Source organism: Labrus mixtus, chromosome 1 (genome assembly GCF_963584025.1).
Source record: "Labrus mixtus chromosome 1, fLabMix1.1, whole genome shotgun sequence".
In the NCBI taxonomy this organism is placed as follows: Eukaryota; Metazoa; Chordata; class Actinopteri; order Labriformes; family Labridae; genus Labrus; species Labrus mixtus.
Window position 1 is genome coordinate 17424223 of NC_083612.1, and position 16859 is coordinate 17441081.

Sequence of the window (16859 nt, forward strand, 5' to 3'; positions counted from 1 at the left end):
AAACAGGGTGAGCAGTAGGATGTAAAGGGCTGACAGTGAGGATAAGCTGATTTAGGCTGGTTAAGTAATTACTTTTAACCCTTCCAAAAAGGTAACATTGAGTCGTGACAATGAATATGAAAAGGTCAACTTAAAAATTAAAGTACGAAATAAATACCGTTATGCTCAGACTTTCCTTAACCCATAATGTTACACTAACTTCTGTAGATAGCGAACGCTAAATAGTAAGCTAAGAGGAACTTGAAATATAATAATTTATGACCTTTAACCCCTTTTAATAAACTATAAAAGCTTCAGTAGCCTAATACAAATATATGGTAATAAATAAGGGCAAAAAAGCTTAAACAGAAGGGTAAAAAACAAGTACCGGTACATTTCACCAAATTCTCCTAAACTGATAAGTTTACACTGCGAAATCATAGAAAAATTTTTTTTACCCAATCCTGCCAAAATATTTTTTTTAACCATTCCTTTTTGACATTTGATGCTTTATCTTTCACCACTTTTCATAGGTATTCTCCAAATGAATGAAACAATGTTCCTTTGATTTTAAACGGTGGTATATCAGTGGGTTTGTGAGGTGAAACTCACATTAGAGCAGCACCTTTCCCAGCCCTTCCTGTACTTGGTGTTTGAACTCTGTGAATCCATCGTAACCAAGTTGGTGGCATCATATGAAACCTCTCACACAGCACTGGAAGTCCCAGCTGCTTTGTATTGCTATATACAAGTGATGACAAGAAGACACTTTTTTTTTTTCTTCCAAATCTTTTTTTAATTCAGTGATGTTTTCCTTTTTTAAAATTCAATGTGACCATAAAATAGTGTGACATTAGCTCAGGTATTTCCCCACGTCATCAAGGAAGAATGGATATAAAATAATACTAAGAGCATACAACCTCATCTCAGAACATTCTGTAAAATATTGGCATTTACTACATTTGATGACTATAAATATAAACACTCAACATCCAGTAGAAGCATTTATGAAGTGTTTCCTGACACCTGCAGAGTGAGAGCAACAGAGGTGTCACAAATGGACGGTACAGTCCCCTGGTGAAGGTTAAGGCCATTTTTCGGAGAGACTGTCATTGGCAACGCTTACAGTGGACAGCTGAGCCCTGAACCTAACATGTGTATGAACCAGAAATAAAAACGAAAGAGGAGATAGAGGACAAAGCAGAAGGATGAAACCCAAGATTCAAAATGTTTTCAGACACACACACACACAAATCAGGTAAGTGGAAGGGGTTTTACATTCTTTAGCATGCAGGATGAATCACTAATATTAAAGATGAGAATTTCAAATGTAGTATCTTTCAATTGTCCTTTGTCTCATTGGCACAGTGAAAACAAACCGCCATGTTTCCTTGTGTGTTACATGATTCAGGTGAGAGATTTTAAAGGATTGCACCAGTTTTTTCTTTCCTCATTTACTTATCATGTACACCTGAAAGGTATGCTTATCATTTACAAATGCCTTTTGTGCATTTCCATATTTTAACATGCTTTTTTTTCTGCCATTCTCTGCCGTCATGATAAACGGTTAACTCCTCAAACTTGCTGTAAGGGGAACTCCACTGATTTCACACATAAACGATTGTCTATATCCCGTCTGAGCGAGTCCTTATTCATAATGTGGAAAAAGCTGGAAATGAACATTTCACTTAAAAAAATCTGGGCAGGTGTTGTTAAAAAGAGACAGGCTTACAAGACTGTAATCCATCTTTGCTTGAGGCTAGCTGCCCAAGGCTACATTAGCACCTACTAGCATAGCCCGCTAGAATATCCAATCAGTCAGTGGCTGAGTTACACTGTTGGTAGCATAGATAGGATATTTGACCAGGAAGGGAAATAAATGTGTGGGGTAATAGAGCGGTATCTGACATTCTGCAGCACTGATATTTTTCACACTTGGTAAAAAAAAATAAAAATCACTTTCCAGTTCAACAGTTTTCGAGTAGCAAGATACTAAATATGAAAACTACTCTTTAATTACTTTTTTAATTCTTTGATTTACTTTTTCACTGTGAACATCAAGTCTGCACTCAGTTTTGTAACGGGTAATATTTTGGAGGGTACAGCGTTAAAGGTTTTCAACTGCTCTGTATTGACTCAAATCAATATGGTTCTAAAAACTGCAAAGTCCTTTAAAGTAAACGTAAAGAAGGAAGAAAAACAAAACAAGGTCATGCTTAAGCCCTCTAAACGCTTTTCATTTCAGTTTAGCCCATGTGCACAAAATATGCTCACAAGTACACATGAAGACATTCATAAATCACACACACACACGAAAAAAAAAAGTGGATATTGTCAGAATTGTTTTTGGGATTAAAAATCTTCTAAATCGAACAAACTAAAATCTGCTTCCAAATAAAACCATATGTTTCCTTACTCACTAGAAGAAGACATGCATATATGCAAAATACATCACTTAGAATAATATTTGTATTATATACCTATTGCATCTCAATATGTTTTGTTACGTGTGTATGTACAGTAGTTTATGACACTGTGTACAAATGCAACATTTGAAATGCTGCAGAAAAACATCAAGCACTGTGAACATTTTACAATGAAGCCTCTAACGCCGCCCACAACTGCATCTGTTTTATTCAGTGAGGTCCGTTGAATGGACATCAGATGTTCTGCTCAATGACCTGCAGCATGATGTGGGTGGCCAACACCTCTGCAGGTAAGTAGAAGCAACAACCAGTAAGCGTTTTTTTTTTGCTTCTACATACCTGCCAAGTCAAAGACTTCCTGCATGCAGGACACGGACGCATCATACAGCAGGTATGAGCTTTGAAACATCTGATGCCAAAAGCTGATGGGAGAAATGACTGCAAGCGGCTGACTGACTGTACTGATTCTGCTGCTGTCTGTGGCATCAGGTAAGGTAAATATAGAAAGGCACCTCAACACTGATTTGAGTACACGAGTCAGAGCCTAAATAGACAAGACGAGACAAAATCTTAGTTTAACCAACTATGCCTGTGTGTAAAAATCAAAATATAAAGAATAACAAGATATAAAAGTCTGTCTGAGACGCCCTGGTAACTCAGGGATCATGATAACTCAGGCAGACATAATCAGCAAATTCTCTCATCTTCAGATCATGATGGCCTGTTAAAAGAGTTTCTAATAGAGTAGATGAGAGTCTCAGTTCTTATGGTTTACTTGGGATGCATCCTTGGGAGTTTATACTGGCCCTTTTACAGTATTTACACAAAACAAGAGCTTCAGGGTATCATATTTGTATGATATGGATGGAGTCTAGACAGCGGAGGGTGGCAGCTTGGAAAAGCTTCCGAAAATTTGAAAATGACATCCAAACAAAAGGAGAACACCCAACTGAGAAAACAAAAGAGATCACAAAGCCTTGGCAGGAGTTTTGAGCACTAAATAAGACGTTCAATGAGACATTAACACACATGACCCCTCCAGCTGTGGGGAGTGGATGCATCAAAACATTTACACTAAGCATTATCCGTCATTTTGGTGCATCTAAATGTGAAAATCCAGATGTGTAGACCATGTGAACCTGAGGGACATGACGTTAAAGTTACCATTTCATGGACCATGTATTGCCACACTGCTCATGCATGTATGTGTGTACGTGTGAGTGTGTGCCTAGAAAGGCGTGTACTCTGCAGGGTACATGACTGGGAGCCAGTTCTCACTGAAGGTGGCGCAGTGCGTCCATCTGAGGTGACGCATAAGCTAGAAGACACGACAAACAGGATTTTATTCAAAGGAAACGTTAAGCAGACATTTAGAAAACAATGTTGAATAGATATCAGCAATCACTGCTCTCATACCTGGATGCAGTTCCTCATGTTCTCTTTAGTTGGCTTCTCCTCCACCATCTTTGAGGCGTATTTTAAGGCTCGGCCGTACATTTTGTTCACAAGAGCGTGTTTGTATGAAAACATCAACACCTGAGTAGAGACCAAAGACAATAGATTCACTCAATTATTCTTGAGTGGCTAGTGCTATGGAGACAGTTCAAAGAGAAATCACATAAATACATGATATATACCATACAAACTTCATAATGTTGTAACTCGTCTAAGATGACCTAATGACCGATAATAGCATTTGATAAAACAGAGGGGGGGGAAATCACAAACTAAATGGCTATCAGTGTAGAAGTCTGGTATTTGACATTTTCTAATCGTAATCAGAAACCATGAAGGACCAAAACCGAACTAGAATAGTCCATAAAGCTGAAGCATCTGTCTCTGCAGGGAAACACAATGTTGCACCACATGTCATGTTCCCTAACTATGATGAACATGGGCACAATATTAGATCATTGAGTCTCACACACACAACATCCTACTTGGATTTCTTTTTGCAACAAATCTGCATGAATTTGAAGACAAAAAAAGTGCAACAACAAATGAACTTGTTTATTCCAACAGTCAGCTGGTTTAGGAAATCAATTATCCTCTTTTTAAAAACTATATCAAAAAACTGAACATAAGTAACCGTAAGTGCCAGAGATTGGCACATCAGAGAAGTCAGCTAGTACTGAGAGACAAGACTATTACATTGTTTATTTTGATGTGCACATGATCTTTTGACTATAAATGAAATATGAAACCTCCAGCCTCACTCATGTCACATAGCTACATCATCACATTAGAATACTTGGAATGTTTGACTTACCCGTTATTCTTCTAAATTTACTAAATGTTCCCTTGTTTCTGAAAAAACATGCTCACCTTAGAGTCAGTCAGCTCCGCCCACTTCTGCACCTCCCAGAATGTATCCATCAGGGCCTTAGCCACGTTTTGTAGGGAGTCATCAGAGCTACTGGCCACCTGTTCCACCACCTCTTCGTCTGCCGTCTGTCCCGTTGCCAAGGCGCCATCCTGCGGTGCAGGGGGCAGCAGGAGCTGGTCAGCCAGAGAGCAACCTTTCCTGCACAGGGCGTCTAGAAGAGATGATTTCTGCTTCTCCATGTCACTGAAAGAAACACATTTAAGGAGGTCGGATTAAGGCATCAGCTGGTTTTTAAATACTACTGTGTTTGAGAGCTTGTGAAATAGATTGTGTTACCATTTTAAAGGACAGAAGGTTAAGCTTTAATGTCAGACACAGTCGGCAAACCAGCTTGCAACTGTCAGTTACACAGCAATATTAATTACAAGTCTGCTAACGTTTGCTTCAATGAGCTACTGGCTACATCTAAGTAACACTGTCCTGTAATGAGACAGGATATTTCTTCTTTACACATTGATGCACTTATTTTGAAGCAGCTACTGTATCTATCACTCGATTTTCTATGTTTGATACATTCATATCTAACTACATGATATTCACTATTTTAGATATCAAAAAGAGTCACATGTTTAATTTGTTTTTTGTGGTTGCGGGGATGTACTATTTCTGTGGTCAACCCACTTTGTCTCCAGCTCTCTTATATATCAGTTGTTTCTTCCTTGGTTGAGCATTCTGACATGAACTACAACTAAAAAAAAAAAGGATGTTTTGTGGCATACGTCTTGATGGAAGCAGCATCCGGCCGGGGGTCTGTCTTCATGGTGAGGTACACAGCTAAGGCTGTCTGGTCGATTTGTGAGATGACGATGTCGGCTGCTGAGGCCACTTCCCTGAGTCGTTTCACACGCTCCTGTAGACAAACAGGAGAGAAAGACATTAGAGTGAGAAGACATCATTGCAACGTTGTGACTCCAGCAAAATAATGACTGCTCCTGGAAGTCAATTCTGTCAGAGGGGAAGTGTGCCTTTACCTTTTCAGAGTCCAGCTGGTGCAGTCGTTGCACGTGCAGAGGAAGGTAATCGGAATAGCTCTCCCTCAGTTCTTCATAGATGGAGCTGGAGTCCAGTCTGAAAAGCAATGGGGGGGGGGGAATGTAAGACGGTTGAGAAAGAATTCAAAGAATATGGCAAAGAGAGCTGTGTGCTGCTGAGAAAACAACATGAACAACTCTCACTTTGTCATCCACTGGATCTTCAAGTCTCTCATTGCTTCTGCAAACTCGTCCTTCACTTCTTTCTCTTTGTCTCCCTCCTTGTCCTTCTCCTTCCCTCCGTTCTTTGTTTTGTTGGGAGCAGGAATCAAATGGTATACGACTGGAACAATATCCTGTATGAACACACAAAAACTAATTTGGTTAAAGACTATTTGCTGATATCCTTTTATTACTTTGAATCAGCATCTTACATTCTAGTCTTCTTCCTCAAAATACTGTTCCCCATGGTTCCTCCCTTTTGTTAGCTTTATTTTAACCACTTAAAATATGTGTTTTTTTTAACACAAAGGTATACAAGTTTAAAGTAGTGTTAATTGAGGTTCATATATATTAGTAATCTAACTGACCACCAGAACACTTCCTGCTCTACATCAGAATAAACATTGATGAGGAGTTTTGCATATTTTTTAGACAGAAATACTGACATGCTCTGACGTTGATTACACATGTTTAGCATATCCCATATCCCCAAAAAGCAGTGGACGCTCTGTTGTACAGTGGTTCTAGCTCATCCAGTACCTTTTTAAACTTTCCTTGTCGTTTTGCAGAGGCCTGCCCCTGGTGGTCAGAATAACACACAGTAAGGAAGAGACAACACAAACACACCAAAAAGGATACTTCTGTTCTGTCGCTTCATTTTTCATCCTCACTGAGGTATAATTCACCTGATGTCACACTTAAATAAATGATTCAGTGGTTAACAATGGTGTCATTGTTTTTTGGCCAACTCGGATCAACTCAGGTTCTTTGGTTTACATCCAACATATCGGATTCCTATATCTGCTCTCCCAAGAGGCTAAAGCACGTTCTCTCAGTACCATGAACTACGGTAAAATGACAAAACAATTCTTTTTTTTAAATCCACAATTCAAAACAATACACAGGCCAACAGGAATGCAAAATGTCAAACAAAGCGAAAAAGAGTTTTGCGTCAAAGCAGCAGGGTCAGCAAGTTCATCAGAAAGACACAAGGAATCAGTCAAATCAAAAGTACTACGACGTATGTGTGAAAGAGAAGCACCTGCAACCCACGAGGAGAGTATGAATAAGCACCAGACATTAAATATGTTCCATTATACAAAGTAACAGAGAAGCATCAGGTGAGCAGTTTTACATCACCGTCAAAGAAGTATATCATTCAAGTTAAAGTTATAGTATGTAGAATTGTATGACAATGTTTACATTCAAGTATATCTAAATTAATGGAAAATGGACCACAGTAAGCCTATGTTATACAGATTTTTTTGTTGGGCACTTACATTACCTCAAATATTTCCATCAGTTATCAAAGCCAGAGATATCTGTAATTTTATAGTTGTAACGGGACGTGTCTTCGTGGCAGCCGCCATTTTAGACACAAAATGTTTATTGTTGCCATGGAAACACCAGATGTTAAGTCAAACACAGCTGCATAAGGAAGCGTGAGCTGCTACTGAAAGCTGACGTACTGCTGCTGTATGCGCTGCTGTGATAAAAAACGTCATGGTAAATTATACTTGGAAACATCGTCTGTAAACATGTTGTTTTCCTCAGGTCGGTTTCGCCCATTCGTATTGACTAATGACAAAAAAAAGTATCAAGCAGCCACCTGGGACTAAAGCTAACTTGTGAGAGATGCTGCTGGGATGGAAAGCATTCCTGTCCAGCCCTGAATGTTTGGTCACTTTATTTTGTGCAATTGACTTCCCTCTGAAGACCACACATGAAGAATCAGGGCTTGGTACCAAAACTGGGAATACATTTTTTGTTACTTCCAAGTTTGTCTGCAGCACAAAGTGTACAAATGTAACAGTTTGATCAACTTTAATTTGTCTTATTTTAGAAAATGTTCCTCTTGTTCCGACACCAAGGTTTTTTTTAATCCTTGGCTTTCCGTTTTGTTTTAGGGAAAACATGCTGAAAAGGGTGTTCCGATTTTTTAAAGTCAATCAATTTTTATTTGTATAGCTTCAACTCATAACAAGTGTTATCTCGAGACACTTTACAAAAAGCAGGTAAAATACCTTACTCTTTGTCTGTTAACATTACAAAAGAGCAGGTAAAAAGACCATACTCATTGTTATGTTACAAAAAGCAGGTAAAAGACCTTACTCATTGCTATGTGAGGTTTTATCTACAGTAAGGATCTTTTTGGTGTCAGCGCCAAAAGACAGGCTTAACACTGGCTTCATTAACCAAGCAGTAATATTCAGTACTGCTGAACAAAGAGCATCTGAAGCAAAGTGAATCAATTGTATCGTGAATAAATAACAATAACTTAATTTGCACACATTTAGGCGTTATGGAACAATGGATTAAAATATGTCGCCATGCAGCATCAGAAAATGCAGCAGCCACTTTCAGAAGCAGCGGACCAGATGCAGCTCATCTCTGAAGATGATGAGTGAGTGATAAAAATACACCGAAAACACAATACAGAAAAGTTAAAATCATCAGATTACTGGTCTGTGAGCCTGTACTGCAGGATCTCAGGTACTTAGGCATTAATGACTGTGTTTCAGATTTTGACAAGGTCAGATTAAAGAGTTAATGCACATGTGTTTAAGTCCCTGATGAATCAGAGGATTGATAACTATCATCACTTTAGATCCTGAGGATTAGGATTGATAAATCAAGAGATATAGAGGAATAAAAAATAAAAAAAATAAGGCCACTCACTGCTTTCTTGCCATACTCGCTCTTGGGGACAACCAGAGAGCCTGAAAGATAACATCCTGGGCTCGTCCCCTTTGGGATCCTGGAAACAGGGAGAAACAAAAAGGGAGAAAGGCGGCAACAGAGTGAATAAAGGCGGAAAGATTAAGCTAAATTTGATTAAAATTCTATTCAGGAAATTGGACTGAGAACTGCAGGAATTGAGTGATTAACCATTTAAAACCTCTTAAATAAATCCATGGCTATTTTGACAGTTGACCAATCAAAGTCCTCTCTTTTTTTAAACGCAGAATTGTCAGATGTAATCTTCTTTTAAAGGGATTATTTTCGGTTCTTGTTTCACTTCTGAATATATTAGTTCCATCCCAATAATATGGTTCATTTCATAATATGCTGTTCTATATGACCGTACAGTACACGAGAAACGTCCCTTGATAAATTCACTTACTTGTCATCTGGCAAAGATGTGACGTAGAAGGGCTGCGTGGCGCCCGGGCACAAGGTGACAGAGTTTGCCTTCTTCTTGGCCATGAGGGCCGCACGGTGCGTCTCGTACACGTCCAGACCGAGTGTGGTGGACAGACGGTGAGAAACTACGAACGGTAGGTCCTTAAGGCGCTCTAACTCACTAGACTGCTCGTGACGGACCTGCAGACGCACAGTGAAGTCGCCCTTTTCCAGCTTCAGAGAATACTAGAGACGGAAAAGAGAAAGAGGGAAGAAGGGATTGATTAAAAACAACAGATATGAGCGGTCACATGGAATATGTTCGGGGCAAACTCTCAATGTGTACCTGGTGTGGGTAGGCGTCTCCTGAACCCAGTAGCCTCTTGTTCTGATCAAACAGCATCCAGAGCTGACTGTCAAACTCAGACTCATACAGCAGCTCACACAGCATGGGACAGCTGGGCGTAACCTCTCCACTCTTGGGCTAAGGACAGTTTCAAAAGGAAGATTACACAATCATACAAATAGTAAAAGAATAAGTGTCTTGATCTCATGTTCAGTTCAAAGTACCTGGTGAAAGTTGTAGGTGAGAACAATCTCGTAGAGTTGTCTGTTATTAGGCAAAACATCTCTCAATCCAAGAGCTTTTATCTTTGAACTGACAGGCCTAAAACAACAACAACAGGGAACAGGAAATGAAATGCCAGGATGTGGAGCAATGATACGTGTGTGTGTGTAATTGTTTGTGCGGTTACCTGAGAGGCTGAACCCAAGACTTGAGGGTGATAGTGGGGGACACCTCTTCGTACCTCAGAGGTGACGACACTTCAAAATTAGTTACTCCCTCTGAGGCATGCTGGGTAGACACAAATGAGGGTCAGAAAAATAGAAACTGATTGTTTCTGAGGTTTACGCTTTTCATTTTTTCTGGTTAAATATCCATGTGTGTGTGTGCTCTTCTTACAATGTGCAGGGGTGAAGGGGAAGTGTTGAGTCCATGGAACGAGACGCTGTAGTCCACAGTGACGTCACCAAGGCTCGCCCACCAGCGTGCGATGCATAACTCTACTATCCTACCTGACTGGAGAGATGAAAGAAGCAAAAAAAAAAAAAAAATGAACCCACCATTTGACATTTATGTACATGAAGTGTTGTGTATACGTATAAATGAAGCGTGTGTGTGTACCAGCACAGGGAACGCCTCAGTTAACGAGCCTCTTTCTAACAGTGAAGAGAACTTGTAGAACTCGTTCGCTCTGTACGCTTTCTGTTTGACCAGGTGCACCGCGTGGAGGACGAATTTCGATGACACATCTCCTGAATGAGAGGTCAGAGTGATCTCTGTAGGAGGGAGACGGGGAGAGGGAGGTGGAGGAGCAGGAAAACAATAAGGTGAGAGGATGTAATGGTGGAAAGCAAGAGGTGAAAAAAGAATGCGGGGGAGACAAGAAGCAGAAGAAGAAGAGATGCCTTTAAGATGAAAAAGCAACCATCTATTTCTTTATATTGCAAATGGATTTTCATATTTACCTATGCTACTGTATATTAGACTTTTTTTTTTTTTTTTATACATTTTCTAAAAGAAACCTATTTGACAGAAACCCTTTCAAACTCAATTAAGAGCAGAATAATTGAATGTCAAAAGCCAAGCATTATTCTCTTGTTACAAGAAAACCCTTTGACTTCATTACACACACAGAAACACTGACCTGCCCAGGAGGCTCCCTGAGGAACAGTGAGGAAGTGGCGTCTAATCTGGCCTGGTCTGAAGTGGACGTCTGTGAAACACACCTCCTGATTTCGACAATCTGTCACTCTGTTGGAAGAGAGAGAGAGAGAGAGAGAGAAATAGAGAGCAAGCTGTGAGACACACATACATCTTTAATTGGAGGTAAAATGTGGTTTTATGGAAACACTTACTTTGCGGGAATAATAACTGTGATTGGAACTCTGAATAGAGGGCCACAGGTCGGAGCCGATGTGTCATAGCCGCACACCTTTAACAAAATAAACAGGTTTACATTGATAGACTCAGAAGCAGGGACAATATTTTTCTACACTTTAAATTTCCCTGTCATTACCTCTGTGTAGTGCACTCCTTCTCTCAGTCCCACAGGATCGATGCGGACATTGACGTGACGACATTGGTTCATCAGCTCCAGGTGGGAGGGGCACTGAACCCACGGGGCGGCACATGTGAGAGCCAAGTGTAGCTGCAAGGAGATTCGCTCAGAGTTCCCTGTGATGGACGTAACAAAAATATAATTATTGTAAAAATAAAAACCCTTTTATAAAATGTTTTTTTTTTTTTTTTTTTTTTTTTTTTTTTAATGTGTAACTAACTATGACTAGTACCTGTGTTCTCTGGGAAGATAGGTTCGATTCCTACTCCATGGTCTGAGGGTGAAAGAATTTGGGCTGGGTCCCTGAGGTAGATGCCTTTCTGTGCTCCTACGCTTATTGAGAAGCCAAGATTGCTTGTGGGTAAAGAGGCATGTTGAGTGAGGTAGTCTAATGCCTTGTCAACCTGAGAGGGACACAGAAATGTTCATTTCAATAACAGTAGAATAACTTTGTAAGCCCTTTTACAAGACACAAAATGTAAACGTTCATATTATTTTTACAAATATTCTTTAGATTTTCTTAGGTACATATTACAAGTTAAGACACTTGAAATGAACTATAACAGTTCTGGAGTTTGTAGTAAAGTAACTGCAATACTATTTCAGAATTGTGGATGTCTTCACTACGTTATACTTTTGTGTAGTTTAAGGTATAGTGGAGTTTAAGTATCAAGTTCTATGAATGACAAATTCAAGTTCAGTAACTCAAAACAATACATCTGTGAATTATGAATAATAAGGAGAGGTGCAACGGATCACAAATATTACCTACGGACATTTTTTAAATATTTTTCTTGTATGAGCTTTGACAATCTTGAACACTTCACATACACTCACTGTTCACTTAGCGAATGTGTGTGTGTGTCACTGGATCAGATCATGGACCAGCTGTGATCCAGCCTCACCGATAGCACCAAGTAATATACAACAACTGAGAAAGGGAGTGTATTCCCTGCTGCATCTGTAGTCAATCTACCTGGATTATTCCATGGCCCTGAGCAAACACCTCAATGTCATCGACCTTCAGAGCTGTGTTTTCAAGCGCTCTCCTCACGGCAGGAACAGAGGGAGGGATCCCATTCTGCTTCAGTCCTTTACAAACAAATAAGCATCAGTCCCACATTTCTTTGAGTGCTACATATTCCTATGTGGACTTTCAGTCTGTGTCCCTGGAGTCACCTGAGAGGATAAGTGCGATGCCTCCGCAGGCGTTAGGCGATGACATGGATGTGCCGTTCATCAGCTGGGTCCCACGAAGAGTCCAGTTGGGTACAGATGCAATGGCACCTCCAGGGGCACTAATGCTGACCCCCAGGGCCCCATCTGTACTGGGGCCCCTGGACGACCAGGTGTACTGGTTAGGAGGCAGCTTCTCTCTCAGGGAATACTCTGCCACCATCATGTCCGGAGTCACGTACGCTCCAACTCCTAAAGACATAAGACAGGAGGAATTATGGGGAAAAAGTTAGCAAAGCTTGTGCTTTTCACACATCGGGTGTATGAGGTTTTAATGTGTTGTTGAATAGTAAGTACTTTGTCAGAGGGGTTAAAAAACATTGGATATATCAGTGTGTGTACCTATAACACTGTTGGTGGTTCCCCCTGGGCAGCCAACCGTGGAAAGGCAGGGGCCGTTATTTCCTGCACTTGAAACAAACATCACATTGTGCTTCTGCACAGCCTCTGTGATCACCTCGCAAATCCTCCTGGAATCAACAAATAAGACAAAATGATGTACCCATATGTGCAACATAAAATGAACCCACACAAACACACCCCTTGATTAAATACTTACCCGGAATTGGGCCAGTGTGTAGCTTCCCCATAGCTATAATTCACCAGGTCACACTTGTAGTTTATGACTTCAATCATCTTTGAGTGGCAAAAGAAATTAAAGAAATGTAATTGAAGTTGTACACAAAATACTAATCTTTAATTGACACAGTTTGGTAAACATACAGCACGGATGAGTCCTGTGCCAGTTTCCATGGTGCTGAGACGGGTGTCTCCAATCTTCAGAGCCAGGATTTGGGCACCAGGCGCCACACCGTTGCGCTCAGGTTCCTCTGGGAAGTAACCTGCTGCAATGCTTGCCACGTGTGTCCCATGAGCCCCTTTAAATACACATAAGGAAGGTTACTCTGGAGAATGCACTGCATATTTCCGATAACCCTGCCTTAACACTCTGTTACACTGAACATTTCGGGTTAAATATGAATCACATAAAGGCTTGCTTGCTTCAGGATATATTACCTCCACTGGTGACGATGCAGAGAGTGTTTCCCTCATCGTAAATATTGACGGAGTAGTTAAGCATCTCAGCATTTCCTAACGTGGCATACTCTTGAGACTCTCTGTAAGATCTCAGCACAGTGCACTGGGACAGATCGCCACACTCTGAAGTGTCAACCACAGCCCTTTAGAGTTAAAACAAAACATGACAGATATTGTGAGGAACAGATTAAAGTATTGTGGGTATTGAAGAGAAAAAGGTAGAAAAAAAAGAGGAAAATATATAGTATTGCTTACTTCCAATTGACGCCGTCATCCCAAAGTACACAGTCATAAACAGGACCAGGATCACTGTACTTCTTTTCTAGTGATGCCAGCAGCTCTGACTGACTCTGCAGCTCTTCTTTCTGCAACTTCTCCGTCTGAAGGAGAAGAAGTAGTGTACAGGAATAATGTGAGGTGGAGAAAGGCGGAAAGGCAAGGTATGAGAGCAAGGAAATGCAACATTATAGTGACTATGAACTGCATAGAAACACTGGCAGGCGTACAAAGGAATCTTTTTTTTTTTTAAGGTCTGACCTGTGAGGGTGTTGGATGAGAGAGGTCAAACTCTTCTGTTTTGCGTGAAACCTCAGCCATTGCCGCTCTGTGTGGTGGGTCCCACATCTTTTCCTTTCGTTCTTTCTAGTAGGCCAAAGTAGGAATGTCAACAAAAAGTATTGAGAAGGCTGGCACACTCACACATTTCCCCATTATACATCAAAAATCCAAAAACAAACATTTGTCTGTTTTTTCTAGTCTATAATAAAGTTAAGTGTTGCCGCTGCAATAGGGAGCACATACAACCACCAAGTGAGTCTCAAAGATTGACGTTTTTCTCAGCCAGTCCCAAACATCTAGCGCTGCACTAACCACCAGAGCCCTCAGGTCTTTTCACATAGAGTTGCAAAATCAAACCCATTAAGCACACAGTACAGTAATAATGTCAGGTCTTCCCACCTGTATTCTTTCTTTGAGCGCCTTTGGGAAAAATTCATAGCCATTTTTAACTCCAATGCGATACTTCCCTGATGGATTGACCCAGGCAGGAGGAATCTGGAAGACATCAAAATAAGACACTGTATGAGTCAAATATGATGAAAAATCCTTACAGTTCAAGACTTTGGTATGGTTAGTTATTTTCAGACTTGAATAGGTCAACAAAGATAAAATAAGTCACAGCACATCCACACATTACTGGACCTATCATAGCATATATCTTTGTCACGGCTGTTATTCGGTGAGTCTTAAAAATCACAAAGACGTCCACAGACCTGAAGTATCCTTCCAGAGAGGCCAGCGATTGTCCCATCTTTGGGTTCCGCCAACGTGGTCATATTCACATCGCCGCTGCCTGTTGTGTCAATGATGTCAATGATCTTTGGCTTCCCTTCAGTTGTAACCTAAAGAAGAAAATCAGAAAAGAATTCAGAAAATCAGGCCCAAAAAAAAGGGTTGCAAACCACACTACCAGTAACATGTGGTTTGAGGAGAATCATTAACATTAAATAAAACCACCATGATTTGAAATGTTAACCTCGATCTGCGTTACATGTTAAACCACTCTCCAAGTGTCGAAAAGCAGTATTTGTATTCACACACTGAGGAGGACTGGTTAAAACTCTGCCCTTTTAAGCACAACTGAAGCAATATGAGAAGTGGTAGGAACATAATTGTTTACCTCAATTTAGGCTTATGGTGGGCCAACCCATGTAACTCAGACATGTTTATAAATTGTATTAAAAAAACCCGAGTTATGAAAACCTGTGAAGCTGCTAAGAGTCCAGTGTGACTTAACAAAACATAAACTAAAGGCTCTTGACAGTAAACTAACTTAGCTACATGTATGAAAGTTAGTTTAATCACTGTTGATTTGATCGCAGCAGCAGAACTCTGCTCAAAACCTAATTGGACAAAATGTTCATGCGGAAAAAACTGGAGGAAATTTGAAGCGTACAAATTCTGGCAAACAGGCTAACCAGGCTAAAGGTAAGTCATAAAGTAGTAAATAAAACCAGCACCGACTCGCGATGTAACGACCGGAGAAAACACTTCATAACATTTAGTTTTTGTTTATTTGATTGTCACTACAACTATCGATCCAATTGTTATAGTATTTCTGCTGTGTGTCCATTCACCGACGCTAGCATGCTAGCCCTCGCCGCTGGGTGACTGGGGCCTTTAGCTCAAAGCTAACGAGAGGCAGCCGGTGAGGTTTACCTGCATGCCGGGGGCCCCGGGGTCCACGCCGGTGTCGAGGATAGCGATAAGCACTCCTCGGCCATCGTACTCGGGGAACCTGGTGAGATAAGACGAGGCGCCGGTTTCTTTCTTGGGGAGCAGCCCGTGAAAGGGGAACGGCTCTTCAGTTGAATGAGCAGCCATGACCAAAAAAAAAGAGCGACAATGAAAACAAAGCAGCGAAATGGGGAAGAGAGAGAGAGCAGGACGGTGGGAGAGACGTGTGCTGTTTAAAGGGGCAGTGCGGGTCCCTCTGTAAGGGTTACTCAACAGGCCTTAAACAGAATGTCTCATAATGTTTTAACTATCCATATATATGACACAGGCATATAGACAATATGATTAAAGTTTGAGAACATGTCTCAATAAGTGATGTTTGAAGACATCCACAATTAGTTTGACATTTTGGGGGGGCTTTTGGGCCAGGTGCTGTCAATATATGGGCTGTTTCATCAATAATCATGATTTGAGCTGTTTGCTGTCTCTTAACTCTAAGAAGAAAAAAGAAAATATAAAAAAAAGTCTTGAGAATCATCAGGAGATGCAAAACCCATTTTTCCATTTCTAATCTTCTTATTATGAAGTGACGGTCTATGGAGGTCAATGTTTGCTTTATTTGTCATTGCTTTACCTTCTGGGGAAAATACTCAATAAGGACATTGACTACGAACATGTACGTTTACTATGAGTCGTATTCTGTTTTATTGTTGCGTTTTGACATTACAGTTCTTACTATTAACCAGGATCTGAGTATGCCTACCTTATTTTGTTCCCTTTCATGTACCAGGTACCAGCACGGTCTGGAATGACAAAGCCCCTTTGAATTCTTGAAGCCAAGGCTGTAACTTGCTGTAAAAAAAAATCTGTTGAAATACACAAAGCTGAGCAGAGTGTATTGCCATGATTCCTCCCAACAACAAAAAATGTTTACCTGCAAACAGCACTTACTGCTTCTTCAAAAGGAAATAGCTCTTATTTTACAGAGGGGCATGGGGTCATGCCCAGGTCATTTTATAAAAACTTCTTGTCATAAATCTGAAGTCTGATAGGAAAAGTCTATAGCAGGATTTTCCCCAAGTTGGCTTTACGGACGTAAATCCCAACTAAATTTAGGAAT

The 16859-nt window shown here is 40.5% G+C and overlaps 1 protein-coding gene across 2 annotated transcripts; it reads right to left on the reverse strand.

The window, feature by feature from the left end:
- Positions 1-748: 748 nt before the first annotated feature.
- tpp2 (tripeptidyl peptidase 2) lies at positions 749-15983 on the reverse strand. 2 transcript variants are annotated; one of them, XM_061035783.1, is made up of 29 exons: positions 15722-15983; positions 14776-14904; positions 14462-14557; positions 14042-14146; positions 13760-13884; positions 13484-13647; positions 13190-13344; positions 13026-13102; positions 12809-12936; positions 12410-12658; positions 12207-12322; positions 11463-11634; positions 11189-11346; positions 11028-11104; positions 10817-10923; positions 10294-10448; positions 10072-10188; positions 9863-9963; positions 9678-9774; positions 9454-9591; positions 9109-9353; positions 8664-8742; positions 6525-6563; positions 5967-6118; positions 5763-5859; positions 5511-5641; positions 4731-4974; positions 3822-3941; positions 749-3723 (listed from the first exon to the last, which is right to left on the reverse strand). In XM_061035783.1, the coding sequence occupies exons 1-29, from the start codon at positions 15884-15886 to the stop codon at positions 3634-3636; spliced, it is 3828 nt and encodes a 1275-aa protein (XP_060891766.1). In that variant the 5' UTR covers positions 15887-15983; the 3' UTR covers positions 749-3633. The 2 variants fall into 2 exon arrangements, with proteins under 2 accessions (XP_060891766.1, XP_060891775.1); XM_061035792.1 differs by lacking the exon at positions 6525-6563 and having other exon boundaries at positions 15722-15982.
- Between the last annotated feature and the right edge of the window lie 876 nt (positions 15984-16859).

What these genes read in the sequence shown, in the direction of transcription:
- tpp2 (XM_061035783.1), bottom strand. Translation starts at nt 15,886, where the DNA reads ATGGCTGCTCATTCAACTGAAGAGCCGTTCCCCTTTCACGGGCTGCTC. An exon ending in CATCGCACTTATCCTCTCAG is followed by an intron (nt 12,323 to 12,409) that starts GTGACTCCAGGG and finishes TTGTTTGTAAAG; the next exon opens with GACTGAAGCAGAATGGGATC. An exon ending in TCAGGGAGCCTCCTGGGCAG is followed by an intron (nt 10,449 to 10,816) that starts GTCAGTGTTTCT and finishes TCCCTCCTACAG; the next exon opens with AGATCACTCTGACCTCTCAT.